The 13,172-nt window shown below is 41.6% G+C and overlaps 1 protein-coding gene across 3 annotated transcripts in view; it reads left to right on the forward strand.

Moving 5' to 3' along the window:
• CDH20 (cadherin 20) overlaps positions 1-13,172 on the forward strand; it is a 220,843-nt gene that overhangs the window by 183,774 nt on the left and 23,897 nt on the right. For all 3 annotated transcript variants that reach the window (XM_087930758.1, XM_087930759.1, XM_026700887.2), the window contains 4 exons: positions 1,994-2,288; positions 3,242-3,361; positions 5,878-6,045; positions 7,987-8,174. In XM_087930758.1, coding sequence (XP_087786884.1) covers positions 1,994-2,288; positions 3,242-3,361; positions 5,878-6,045; positions 7,987-8,174 — 771 coding nt within the window. The remainder of the gene's footprint in view (positions 1-1,993; positions 2,289-3,241; positions 3,362-5,877; positions 6,046-7,986; positions 8,175-13,172) is intronic.

Consider the following 13,172-nt stretch of genomic DNA (forward strand, 5'->3'; position numbering starts at 1 on the left):
TTCCTTGAGACAGACTTCAAAGCTTCTTCTATGGTATTTAGATGCCTTCAGAGATGTTATAACTTGTAATTAGATAAAAGTCTTTCTGAGTCATGTCATATTGTTGAAATATTTCCCTTAGGAAACTTCCCTACCTTCCCATTGTGCTATTCCCTTAGCAAAGACAATTTAAGATTTTTTACCTTCCTATATTTTAAACATGTATAGTTTTACTTTAATTAAGGTGTGTGTCAGGGGCATGGGAATATGTGCATTAGTTGTGTGTGCTTTTAAAACTCTATTCTTGTATATAGTGGCCTAGAGGTAGAGTACTCGCCTCACAAACAGGAGGCTCTGAGTTTGATCCTATATAGTGGCAGATATTTTTCACTCTGGGCCCAAAAAGAAAATATCTGCTGTGAGCTCCACATAGGTGTCAGGAAAGGCATCCGGCCTGTAAATGCTCAGCTCCATTCAGTCACCCAAACTCCATCCTGATGCAAGGAATTACAGGGTCATTTTAAAAAATCTGTATATTTTACTATTCTTTCAAAGTAATTTTTGTGCTGTGTTCTCATACTCCCTGTAAATATTTATATATACAGTGTGTTATAAGGTGAATCCAGTATATGTCAGCTCTTCCAAATTAGTAGATATCATAATTAGCCCATTCTTTATTTGCAGTGCAAATGATGTGCAAATAACTTGAATTTGCTTTTATATATTAGAACACAGTGTAAAGAAATTAGATAAAAAAAATATAGAGATCATAAAGAAAGAAAGATGGAGATATAATAGGAATGGATATACATTCATAAATTTTACTTTGCCCCATAATGAATGGTCTTTAGGTTCTAGAAAAAAATAATGCAAAGAAGCATTATTTGGATGTTTTGGATGTAATTTATCCAGGATCACTCTTTTAAAACCAAATATTTTGTGTGTGTGTGTGTGTGTGTGTGTGTGTGTGTACGTACTTACGTACATGTATGTGTGTGTATGTATGTATGTATGTATGTATGTATATATATGTTTTATAACCCTAGACTTCCAGGGGGCGTTGAAAGTATTTTGCTCCTCTCTATGGGATCTCTATTAGTGATGGTTAAGTCATCTATTCAAGACAGTAGTAGGCAGATTTCGCCTCTTTTACAATATTTTTTCTAAATACCATACATTGCTGCCCTCTGTAGGAATTAGTAACAGCCATTCATTTAATGTGTTCCCTGTTCTGAGTGTCCCCCATCACATCTTATTCCGTAGAATCGTGCCAGATTTTATTTATAGTTCAACCCTTCAGTTATATTTCATAGTTATGCTACCGCAAACTTGCCCAACCTGACAGCTTCAGTGTGCTTTTGGAGAGCAATTGCGATCATTCATTGCAACTATATTTGCAGAGGATGATGGAAGGTTGCCAGATGGCATAAGGCTTTGGCTACCATTAAGGGACATAACATTTGCAGCATTATAAGAAAGCACCTATGGTACTAGATCAAAAAATTTGCAGTGTCAAGTTTACACAAAAACTTCACCATCTGGAGAAGATGTGGCATGAGAGGAATGCAATAAGTAAAATCTGTAATGTATATTTTTTATGTTGTTTATAGGACAATCACAGATTATTATTATTATTATTATTATTATTATTATTATTATTATTATTATTATTATTATTATTTTCACAGCCAATAAGAGTTAGTACTTTTTTTCTGCCTCAATTGCTCATGAACAGCAGCTGGTTTTGGTGTTTTAGATTTTTGAATTTTTAAATTATTTGTATTTTGTCAGTCAGTCCCATAGTCTATGAAAATGATTCTTTCCTTTATTCTCAGTTCTATATTCGAACACTGAGAATAATCATAAATCTGAATACTTAATCTTTTATTATTATTACAATAATTGAACTTGCTAGTCCTTTTGTATCATATGATCACAAACCTCCTGCAGCAAATTCATTAAGTGAACACCTTGCAAGTTCTGTTTACCAATTCTGTTTCATTACTTTTTGTAGCTCCATTCTGATATGGACAGAGGAGATGGATCAATTAAATATATTCTTTCGGGAGAAGGAGCAGGAATTGTTTTTACTATTGATGACACCACTGGAGATATCCATGCCATTCAGAGACTAGATCGAGAAGAAAGGTCTCAGTATACTTTAAGGGCCCAAGCCTTGGACAGACGAACCGGAAGACCAATGGAACCAGAATCTGAATTTATCATCAAAATCCAAGATATCAATGATAATGAACCCAAATTCCTAGATGGGCCATATGTTGCTTCAGTTCCTGAAATGTCACCAGTGGGTAAGGAAAACATAAAGAATGTAATATGTGTTAAACTTGGACGTAAATACACTTCATAAATATTTTCCTCGATTCCATCTCTTTGACAAAAACAATTGGGTTTGTTTGTTTGTCTTATATACCAGCTTTCATTTAAGATCTTGAGTCATCACCTATAATATTTCCTGCTCTTATTAAAAATAACTCTTTGAGGTTGGGATCCAATGAGCTTTTGCAAGTCTCTCCACATCTAATCTGACTCCTTAGACACAACACAGAAGAAAAAATAAAAATTAGATGTACAATCCAGACTGTAATTTCAGGCAAGTCAGAGCACAAGCCAGGAAGAAGAATGATGGTATAAAGGGTGGTCTTTGTGGAAGAAATCTAGTTTTTGTGAATTACCTGCTGAAATTTTCATACCAGGATGACCGGCTACTTCGAGAAAAATATTGTATTGTATAGCATTAAGTTCAAATCATCTCTAGAAATAAGAGTTCTGTATTCTCATTATGAAAGTTATATGGTGATATGAATATAGTCAGTGGTATATTCATTTTCAGTGACACTGTTTTGGCTGTAGGATTAGAAAGTACCATATACAGATGGTTGTGCAGATATACAGATATCTGTAAAAATATTTCTGAAGGTTCCTGCCAGTTTTTCTTTTTTAATGATAACACAATGGGTATATTTTACATAAACATTTTAAAGCAAAAGAAATAAAGATCCACATTTAACAGAGCATTCATAACTTATATATAGTTTCACTACAGATCACTTTTTGATGTGTAATAAATTTATGCCTGTCACTCCCATTACTGCTAATGACTCATGCGTGCAACATTCTTAAGACACAGAAAGAACATCTTTGCATGAGAAAGCCTGCAATTCATTGGTCCTTGTTAGATCTTCCTGTCTGTCCATGTCTTCTCTTCCAAAATCTTAACAAGGTTCTGCACTGTTTTCATCAGGCACCTCTGTTATCCAAGTGACAGCAACAGATGCTGATGATCCTACTTATGGGAACAGTGCCAGAGTAGTCTACAGCGTTCTCCAAGGACAGCCATATTTCTCTGTGGATTCCAAAACAGGTAATTTCATCCAAAATCATTCCCACATGTGACATCTATGTTTAGCTGTCGTGGCGTGTTCAGTTTGGGCTTCATCATCAAAGCCAAGTAGTCAATAACTATGCGTCCCATCGTACTTCACTAAAGCACCAAGCTCTAAAGTATTGAGATACAAAAAAAACATGACTAATTAGGGAGCACGGGCAGATGAGTACAGAATTATTAACTTGACTAAGTGCTGTATCAAATTCTAATAGAATTACTGTAAAGTACATGAGGAAATCAAGGTTAAAAGAAACACACACAAAATATATATTTTGGTATAAAAATACAGTTTTCCCGCTACAAATGGTAGCTTATTATGTCTTTCAAGGTGGGTGGAGAGAGACAGGTGGCAAGCAAAGATTTGATCATACAGATCAAAGGTGAAGAACTGTGGCCCTTTTATGTCTTGTGGACTTCAACTCCCAGAATTCCTGAGCCCCACCCAATACAGATGGAACAGCAGTGTAATACTGTTACCAGTACACTAATATTTAAAAGCAGTTTTTTTAAAAAAGAAAAAAGAAAGAAATTGTATCTTACTCACCTTCAGGCTGCATAGCTTTCAATAGCTTTCAGAAGCTGCAGCTGGTTCAGAATGCAGTAGCACAAGGGTTAATTTCATGATGAGTCCATATAATGCCTCTGTTCCACAAGCTGCACTAGGTTCCTGACGACATTCAATTGTTTGTCACCTACATGACATTAGGGCAGGACACTCTTGGAAATATCATGATCTGATATTGGTGATCACCTCACCAAAACTGCAGGATTGGCCTAGTTCAAGTCCCTTCCATCAAGAAGGGAACAGCATTGTCTTTTCATCCCTCAAGAGATCTGTCTGATCTTGATCTTTCTGGCCCTTTCTAGGGCATTAAAGACCTGAATGTTTCCTCATGCCTGGGGCTGAAAGATTAAGCCAGTCTATAAGTAGATTCATTGCTTGATCCATATGGATTAATATTCTTAGGCCTGGGCCTACATAATATTAATTATTGTTGTTTCTGTTACTATTTGTTGTTGCTGCTGAATTTAGTTATCTAAACTCACTGAGGTAAAATGGGCAGCTACCTAAATTCTTAAATAAAATAAAAATTAAAGTATTGGTGAATTTGTAAACCTACATTTAAATCCTGTTCAATTGTGAAATAGCCAGCAGACCTTAAGGATTTCTGACTCCTGTTCTATACCCAAGAGCAACATGATTCAGTAAAAGGAACAATTGGTCTTGGCAGGATTTCTCAGGGCAACCTTGCTCGTGTTTACTTTCAGTGAAGTTCTCAGAAAAGAAACCTGGTTTCCACAAACCCAGATGTTTATTAGAGATGGAAAAAATTTCAATGACTATTACCATCTTCTTGTATTCTCTACAGCAGATTTACCTGTTCTTATTGTGCTGGTCCATATTCTGTTTCACTTGAGATGCTTGTTAATTGCAATTGGCTTAATTGTTCACCAGTTTCCAGTTCACCAGTTTTAAGCAGTGTGAGAGCATCATATTAAAATTTTGAAGCATTGTTGATATAACAACCTGAGCATCCTAAATGAATCCAGCAACAATGTATTGACTTTCTAATGGCATCAAATATGCATGTGGTTCAGATCAGAAATACAATGCTTATTTAAAAAGAAATGGCATTACAATTAACTAAATAAGTATTTGACTTAAACCATTATGGTTTAAGGCAAATGTGTTACATCTCTGAGAAGATTAAAAAAAAGTATGAAATATTTCAAATAGTAATTACCACTTAATGCTAACTGGAAAACTTGTTTGTAATGTTTCTTTTACATTTCCTGTTGAAAATCAAATTCTACTTCAAAAATAAACAGGATTTCCTGCTATAATCTGAGAAATTCACTGTCTTCTGAGATAACCCTTCGTAACAATTGCTTTGGGTAATCAAAAATGATATCAACAAAGTCAGTTCCCAGTTGATAAAAGATCATTCTTTCTTGGAAATCTTTGAAATAATTATTTGAAAAGGCAATGCAGGTAGTCTTCAAATTATAACAGTTTGTTTAGTGACCATTCAAAGTTACAGTGACACTGGAAAATGTGACTTGTGACTGTCTTTCAAAATTACAACAGCATCCCCACGATCCTGTGATCAATATTCAGATGCTTGTCAACTGGTTCATATTTATGTCAACTGGTTTATATTTATGAACATTGCTGTGTCCCAAGGTCAGGTGATCATCTTTTGCGATCTTTACTCAAGAAAAGTCAATGGGGATGCCAGATTCCCTTAACAACCGGGTTACTGACTTATCAACTACAGTGATTCACCTAACAATTGTGGCAAGAAAGGTCTTAAAATGAGGCAAAACTCACTTAACAAATACCTCACTTAACAACAGAAATTTGGGGCTTAATTGTGGTCATAAGTCAAGAACTGCCTATATTTTCAAATCAAGGCTAATTCCAGTTAATTTGACATATTATTGTTTAATAAATTGGTATTTTTCTGTATTATTCTCTGTGGTTTCCCTAGGATTAATTAGGACAGCACTAATGAATATGGACAGAGAAGCAAAAGAATATTATGAAGTTATCATCCAAGCCAAAGACATGGGTGGACAGCTGGGAGGATTAGCCGGGACAACCACAGTCAATATTTCTCTCTCTGATGTTAATGATAATCCACCCAGATTTCCACAGAGTAAGTAGCGTCCATGGTTTGTATTTTGTTGTCCTCCAGCTTCTCAAGGGATCTCTCAGTTTGAAGGCATGCTTTAGCTGATACGTTATTATTTGCTTGCTATTCAGTAAGCATTGGCTATAATATGAATAGTGATTTTATTTATTTTGCATAATAAAGTCTGGTTTGTATTTATTTTGTATGTATCAGTATGTGAGGCATGTCAAAAGTAACAGCAAGATAAATCCCTGCACTGAAAGCTTACAATGTAAAGTATAAGACAAAGAAGCCAAAGGTGGGAAAGATAGATATATACAAAGATAATGATCCTGAAAAGGAAAATATGTCATAAAACATATTTATTCTTGTAAAATTATCACAGCCACTGAAAAGAGTTCAGCATCTGAAGTGCTGAAAAAGAGCTTAGCCATAGCTTGAAACAACATGGAAGCCTCTTGCTCTTTTTAGGATATTTACTTTCCAAATATCTATGTGAAATAATTTGACCTGGCATTATGTGAAATTGTGCATATTTTTCTAGGAAAGGGAGGTGGCGTGATAGAGAAGAAATGTGGGGAAAATAGAAGGAATTGTATATACACCCTGGGTGATACAAAAAAAAATGATGATAGATATGACAACGAGGAGTTAGGGAGAGAAGAAAAAGAAAGCAATGAAGAAAGTTAGTTTTGGAGGAGTGCAACTTGCCATAGCAATAGCACTTAGACCACTTTACAGTGCTTTACAACTCTCTCTAAGCAGTTTACAGAGTCAGCATATTGTCCCCAACAATCTGGGTCCTCATTTTATCAACCTCGGAAGGATGGAAGGCAGTGTCAACCTTGAGCTGATCAGAATCGAACTGCTGAACTTCTGGCAGCCGACAGTCAGCAGAATTAGCCTGTGATACTGCATTCTAACCACTGTGCCTCCACAGCTTTTTATGTCAAACCAGAGGTTAAAGGAATCATGGGACTGAAGGCACCACGAAAAGGTTGTGACCCTGAAAATTGAGAAATTAGAAATCCATAGTGTAATTTCAACTGTATTAATTGAAGAAAGGATCAGGGTTTTAAGAAGATAGTACTATAAATGACTGAGAGTTAAACAAAACAAAAGTGCTGAAAATATTCTGAAGAAATTGTTCTTATGGTTGTTATTGTTGTTCAGATGATCACTTCTTTGGTGTCTGTTTACTATTTGGCCTGGATCAGTTAGGATAGGTCAGCTCATTATTACTGTTACCTTTATTGTCAAAGTACAACAATGAGATTGGCTTTTTTAAAAAATATTTTTATCCTCCTCTTAATATCATCTGTGCCAGAAGAAAAATCAACTCCACCAGCAAAGCAGCCACTCCCATGGTGACAAGTCTGCCCAAGCAGTCCCAGGACAGTCTCAGAGCTATGCCGAATACCTGACGCTGGGCCTAGTGAATCTTATATATGTGCATCTGAAAGACGGACAGTGAAAACATTTCTGTTTGGGCAGCTTTGTCTTTGGGCCTAGACTCTAAATATGGCTTGATTGCTGTCACAGGCATTCTTAGATGTTTTCCACCAGCCCAGGCTAGGCTAATCCTACCATTGTGGCAAGAAACAGCGTCAAAGCCTAGCACAGCACAGGTTTCCCAGGACCTAGTCTTACCCAATTTTCAAGGTTGTCCTAAGAAAAGGCAAAATGATAGGACTGTAAGCTAAAATATTTTCTTGAAAGAAAATAGCAACCAATTACTTCCATACTGTTGTCAAAAAAAAAGCCATACAGATGTTTCTGTCAAGCAGTCAAGCAGGAGACAGACCTTTGTATGTGAATGATTACACAATTGCAAACAAAAAAAATTTTTTTTAATCTCATTTATTTACCACTGTTTCTCCCTGCTGTTGTAGCCCCACGGTTTATGATAATAACTTTATCTAAGTTTTGTGGCAATCATTGTCTTTTTCTTATTTCTTTCTCCAGAACATTATCAGATGAGCGTACTGGAATCTGCTCCCGTCAGTTCCACTGTGGGCCATGTTCTTGCTAAAGACTTGGACGAAGGTATTAACGCTGAGATGAAATACAGCTTTGTGGATGGGGATGGACTGGACGTTTTTGATATTACCACCGATCTTAATTACCAAGCTGGTATCATCTCTGTGAGAAAGGTAATCAATTTCTCAAAAGTGTGCAAACACTTCTGAATGCAGCACTGTCTGAATATACCTGGCAAATCTGTTCTGGCCAGCTATTTGATTTACTGAAGGACTGAAACACAAACACACCATTTCAAGAAATAACTCTTTTTCCATCTTTTGGATTAAGTGCTGATAAAGTGAGGCATTCTGCATGCAGGATATTAATTTGCCAAGGGACAAACAAATTGCTTTTCTTTTCTTTCTTTCTTTCTTTCTTTCTTTCTTTCTTTCTTTCTTTCTTTCTTTCTTTCTTTCTTTCTCTCTCTCTCTCTCTTCTTCTTCTTCTTCTTCTTCTTCTTCTTCTTCTTCTTCTTCTTCTTCTTCTTCTTCTTCTTCTTCTTCTTCTTCTTCTTCTTCTTCTTCTTCTTCTCCTTCTCCTTCTCCTTCTCCTTCTTCAGTAAGCTTAAGGAAGGATCTGTCCATTACCATTTTATTTTATCCACAGTCTAAGTGAAGGATTAGTTTGAAAGGTAGTGGCCTATCCATGGTCACTAGAAAGCATTCCAGGCCAAACTTCACTAGCTCTTGTCCAGAAAGGACATGATTAGCATCATCAGGTCTTCCCTTCTGATATGACTGTGACTACGGTTTGCAAAGTTTTGGCAGGGTTGACAGCTAGCAGTGGGAAATTGAGAAAGAAATGATCCAGACTGGGGGGATCTGATATAGTTTTTACTTCTCAAATTCTTGGTTACATTCACTGTACTAAGGAATTTGCATATATGTGTATACAATTTACCTATTGTAGCTGTCACAGAGATATCAATGCATGCTTACAATTTTCTATTAAACTTGGATGTGACATTGCTTAGCACATGAATGTGAAAATATGGACTGTTAAGTTTGAGCAATGAGAGGCTGAACCAGAGCATGAGTGCAACAGTACTTTATTTTACAAATAAAGGGCTGACCGTGCTTGCCAAGCCTGGAACTGGCTCGCAGCAATCAGCAACCAGTTGGACCCCGCAGCCTGCTTTTATAGCTGGCTGCTGGGGAGAACCAACCAATGGGAATGGGGGAATATCGCCCACACAAAGTGAGTGGACCTGAGTGAGAACTCCTTGAGTCCTCAGGACATAACACCCCTTCCCCCAGATGCGAACACGCATAGTCCTTGAGGTAGACGGGGTTGTGTTGGCGCCGGAGCGGCGCAACTCGGGAACATTGTCTGTCTGTTCGGTATCAGTCTGTGACGGTTGAGCTGGCATATGTCGCCAACACTCTCTCTGGACTGGGCATCCTCGGGAACCACCGGGTTGGTTTCTGGGGTCGAGCTCTGGGTTGGATCAGGTTGGTCAACTCTCTGGGCGCTGTTGTCCGAGTTTGGGCTGACCGGGAACGACCGCTGGCGCAGACTGGTCGCTGGGTGCGGTGTGGCTGGGTGGCGGATGAGACGGTTCCCTTCGACTGGAGGCTCTGGATTCTTGTTTGCGAGGTTGCTGAGGCGCCTTCTGAGTTGGTCTATGTGCCTCCTCCAGACGCGACCATCCTCCAGCCTGACTCTATACGATCTCGGCCCGGTGGCGGCGATGACCTCGCCCGAATCAAAGCGGTCCCCAGCGAAATTCCTTGCGAATACCGGCTCCTGTAACATAAAATGTCTAACCCCCAAGTGGAAGCGAGGGAGAGTCAGGGCAGTATTGTGGGTGCAGTCTATCTAATACAGTCCTCAGGCGCCGGCCCATCAGAAGTTCCGCTGGGGACTTATTGGTGACTGCACAGGGGTTGAGTGCTGGCTCATCAGGAACCGTGAGAGTTTGTGGTGCCAGTCATCTCTGCCAAACCTAGCGAGGGCCTCTTTGGTGGTCCTGACGGCCCTTTCAGCCAACCCATTACTCGCAGGGTGAAATGGGGCTGTGAAAATGTGGCGAATGCCAAGGTTGGCTGCAAAACGGCTGAATTCTACTGATGCGAACTGTGGGCCATTATCGGAGACCAAGGAGTCGGGTAGTCCATGTGTAATCGAACAGGCGCGTTAACACGTTGGTGATTGCTAGTGTGGTGGTCGTGGATAGCTGTGCCACGTCTATCCACTTGGAATAAGCGTCCCACGACCACTAGGAACATCTTTCCATGCACGGGGCCAGCCAGATCGATATGGATTCTAGACCAAGGCGCTGGCGCTCTCCCATCTGGTAGGGGTGGCGATGGGGGAGCAGGACGGGATTCCTGGCAAATGCTGCAGGAACTTACCCAATTGACAATGTCCTCGTCAGACCCGGCCACCACACGTAGCTGCGTGCCAACGCCTCATTCTCACAATGCCGGGTGTCCTCGTGCAACGCCTCCAGGACTCAGGTACGCAGCGAGGTCGGAATGACCACTCGAGTGCCCCACAGAAGACAACCCTGCAAACTGGACAGCTCCTGCATGCGAGTCTTAAAGGGTGCGAATTTGTTATCAACGTTGCTTCCGGCCACCTCCTCACCCAGTCGAGCACCTGGGCGAGCGTTTGGTCTGCCTTGGTTTTGGCGGCGATGTCAAGGGCGGTGATGGGCAGGTCCAACTGTGTGATTTCAAAAATGGCATTGACAGGAGCTGGGTCTTCAGCCGGAGCAGATAAGGGCAGCGACTGAGCGCGTCAGCGTGGGACAGAGTTTTGCCCGGGCGGTGGATAAGTTTGTATGGAGTAGGCCGCTAGGAAAAGTGTCCACCGTGTCATCCGAGGGAGAGGACTTGAGGTGTCTGTTTGTCGCCGGCCAGTAGGCCCAGAAGGGGCTTATGGTTGGTGACCAGTTCAAGAAGTGGCCAAAAAGGAATTTGTGAAACTTTTTCACGGCTGCAACAGCTGCTAGGGCTTCCTTGTCAATTTGGCTGTAATTTCGCTCCGTGGCCGAGAGCATCCTGGAGAAAAAGGCGATGGGGCCTCGGCGCCATTGGCGAGTCGGTGACTAAGGACCGCCCAATTCCAAAGGGGATGCGTCTGCTGCCAGTACTAAAGGAAGGTTGGGGTCGAATTGGATGAGCACTGCCTCTGGCGTAAGTAGTGATTTGACGGCTTAAACGCCTGGTCTTCTTTGTGCCCCCAGTGCCACGGTGACTTTTTGTCTAGTAATCTGTGTAGGGGTTCGGCTACTGAGGCTTTATGGGGCAAGAAGGATGCATAAAAGTTTAGGATCCCCAAGAAAGCTTGTAGCTCCGTTTTGGAGGTCGGTGTGGGAGCTTCGTGGATCGCCCTAACCTTGGACTCAGGGGTGAATGCCAGAGGCGTCAATTTTATAACCCAGAAAGTCCACCTGTCTAGTGGCAATGGCGCATTTTTCTTTTTTTAACTTGAGGCCATGCTGTCTGAACCTCTCTAACACTGCTCGCACTCTCTGGAAGAGTTGGGGTCTGTCCCTGGCCGAGACCAAGATGTCGTCAAGTAGGGTACTACACCAGGAGGCCCTGTAAAATCCGCTCCATGAGGGACTGAAAAATACCGGGGCAACACTTACGCCAAATTGGAGGCGCTTGCATCGGAAGGCACCCTGTGAGTGGCGATGGTCTGAAGTTCCGCTGTTTGGTTATCAACAGGGAACTGTTGATATGCTTGAGACATGTCCAATTTAGCAAAAATACTGCCCGGTTCGAATGTGTGCAATAAGTGCTGAATGACGGGCACAGGGTAGGCGCTAACTTGTAAATATTTATTGATTGTTGTCTTGTAGTCCGAGCAAATTCTCAGGCTACCATCTTTTTGAGGGTGTGACAATGGGCGTCTCCCACTTGGCGAAATCTGTTGGCTCAATGACCCCTTGTTTTAGTAGTTTATCCAATTCAGCGTCTAGTTTTGGTCGAATAGCAAATGGAACTCTACGTGGTTTTAATCTGATTGGGACTGCCTGGGGGTCAACGGTGAACGAGATGGGGTTCCATTATAACACCCCAGCTCCTCGCTGAACACATCTGCGTAGTCAGCGAATAAGGAGTCAGTGTCTGAGGTTGAGACAGCATGGACTCCTGTTAACCCTAGGCCGAGGTGGGGAAACCAATCGAGCCCCAATAAGGTGGGTAGATTGCCGTTAACTACCACTAGAGGTAGGTGGCCTTTAAAAGCTCTAAAACTGACAAAGAACTTGCCTCTGCCGATCACGGGAATGGCCTTCCCTGGTAGTCCTTCAGACCGAACTGGCATCTCTGAAGCCGGGTAGTAGATAGGCTGGGGTGGAGTCTCTTGAGGGTGTTCCACGAGATTATTGAGAGCGCTGACCCTGTGTCAACCTCCATGTGGCACGGTTTACCTTCTAGGGAAACGGAGAGAGAAATTTTACTAACAGTGTGGCCAGTACGCCTGGCAAGGCGGTGCGTGCGACAGTTTAATACTTGCCTCTGTGGTCCCGAGTGCGAGGACGGGGTCTGTGTGCAGCGCTTTGGGGGCTTGGCAGACTCTCGCAATGTGCCCCCTCTTATGGCAGTTGTTGCAAACGGCTCCTTTAAACTTGCAGGTGGCCCTTTGATGTGATCCCCACAGGCTAGGCACAGGGTGATGTGCTTGGGTGGACCGGTGTATTCTTGTTTGGCCCCTACCTGCGACCGTCTGTCATTGGTGAGGCGATGGACATCGTTCTCATCGTTGTGGGCTTCCTCCGCTTCCACCTCTTCGGAATGGACTGGGAACGATGCTAGCTTGGCACTTGGGCCCTGAATTTCGGTGGCTGAGTTCGTTGCTAGCTCGGCTGCTAGGGCCTCCTCTACCGCTTGCGCAAGGTTGAGGTCTTTTTAGCTAGCAGTCGCCTCTGTAGGTTGAGATCCTTGACCCCACAAACTAATTGATCGAGGAGCATGTCCTCCAGGTATGTTCCAAACCCGCAGTGCAGGGCTGCTGTTCTGAGGGCGGCCATATATTGATTGATGGTCTCCTTACTTGATTGCTTCCTCATACGGGCGTGAACCTCCTGGCGATTTGTGAAGGTCTGGGAGCGTAGTGGTTAGTGAGGATCTCAAGCAACTCGGACCACGGAACGTTTTTAATTCTCTCGGCGCTAC

The sequence above is a fragment of the Pseudonaja textilis genome, chromosome 3 (genome assembly GCF_049901715.1).
Source record: "Pseudonaja textilis isolate UNSWEBS1 chromosome 3, rPseTex1.2, whole genome shotgun sequence".
NCBI classification, from domain to species: domain Eukaryota; kingdom Metazoa; phylum Chordata; class Lepidosauria; order Squamata; family Elapidae; genus Pseudonaja; species Pseudonaja textilis.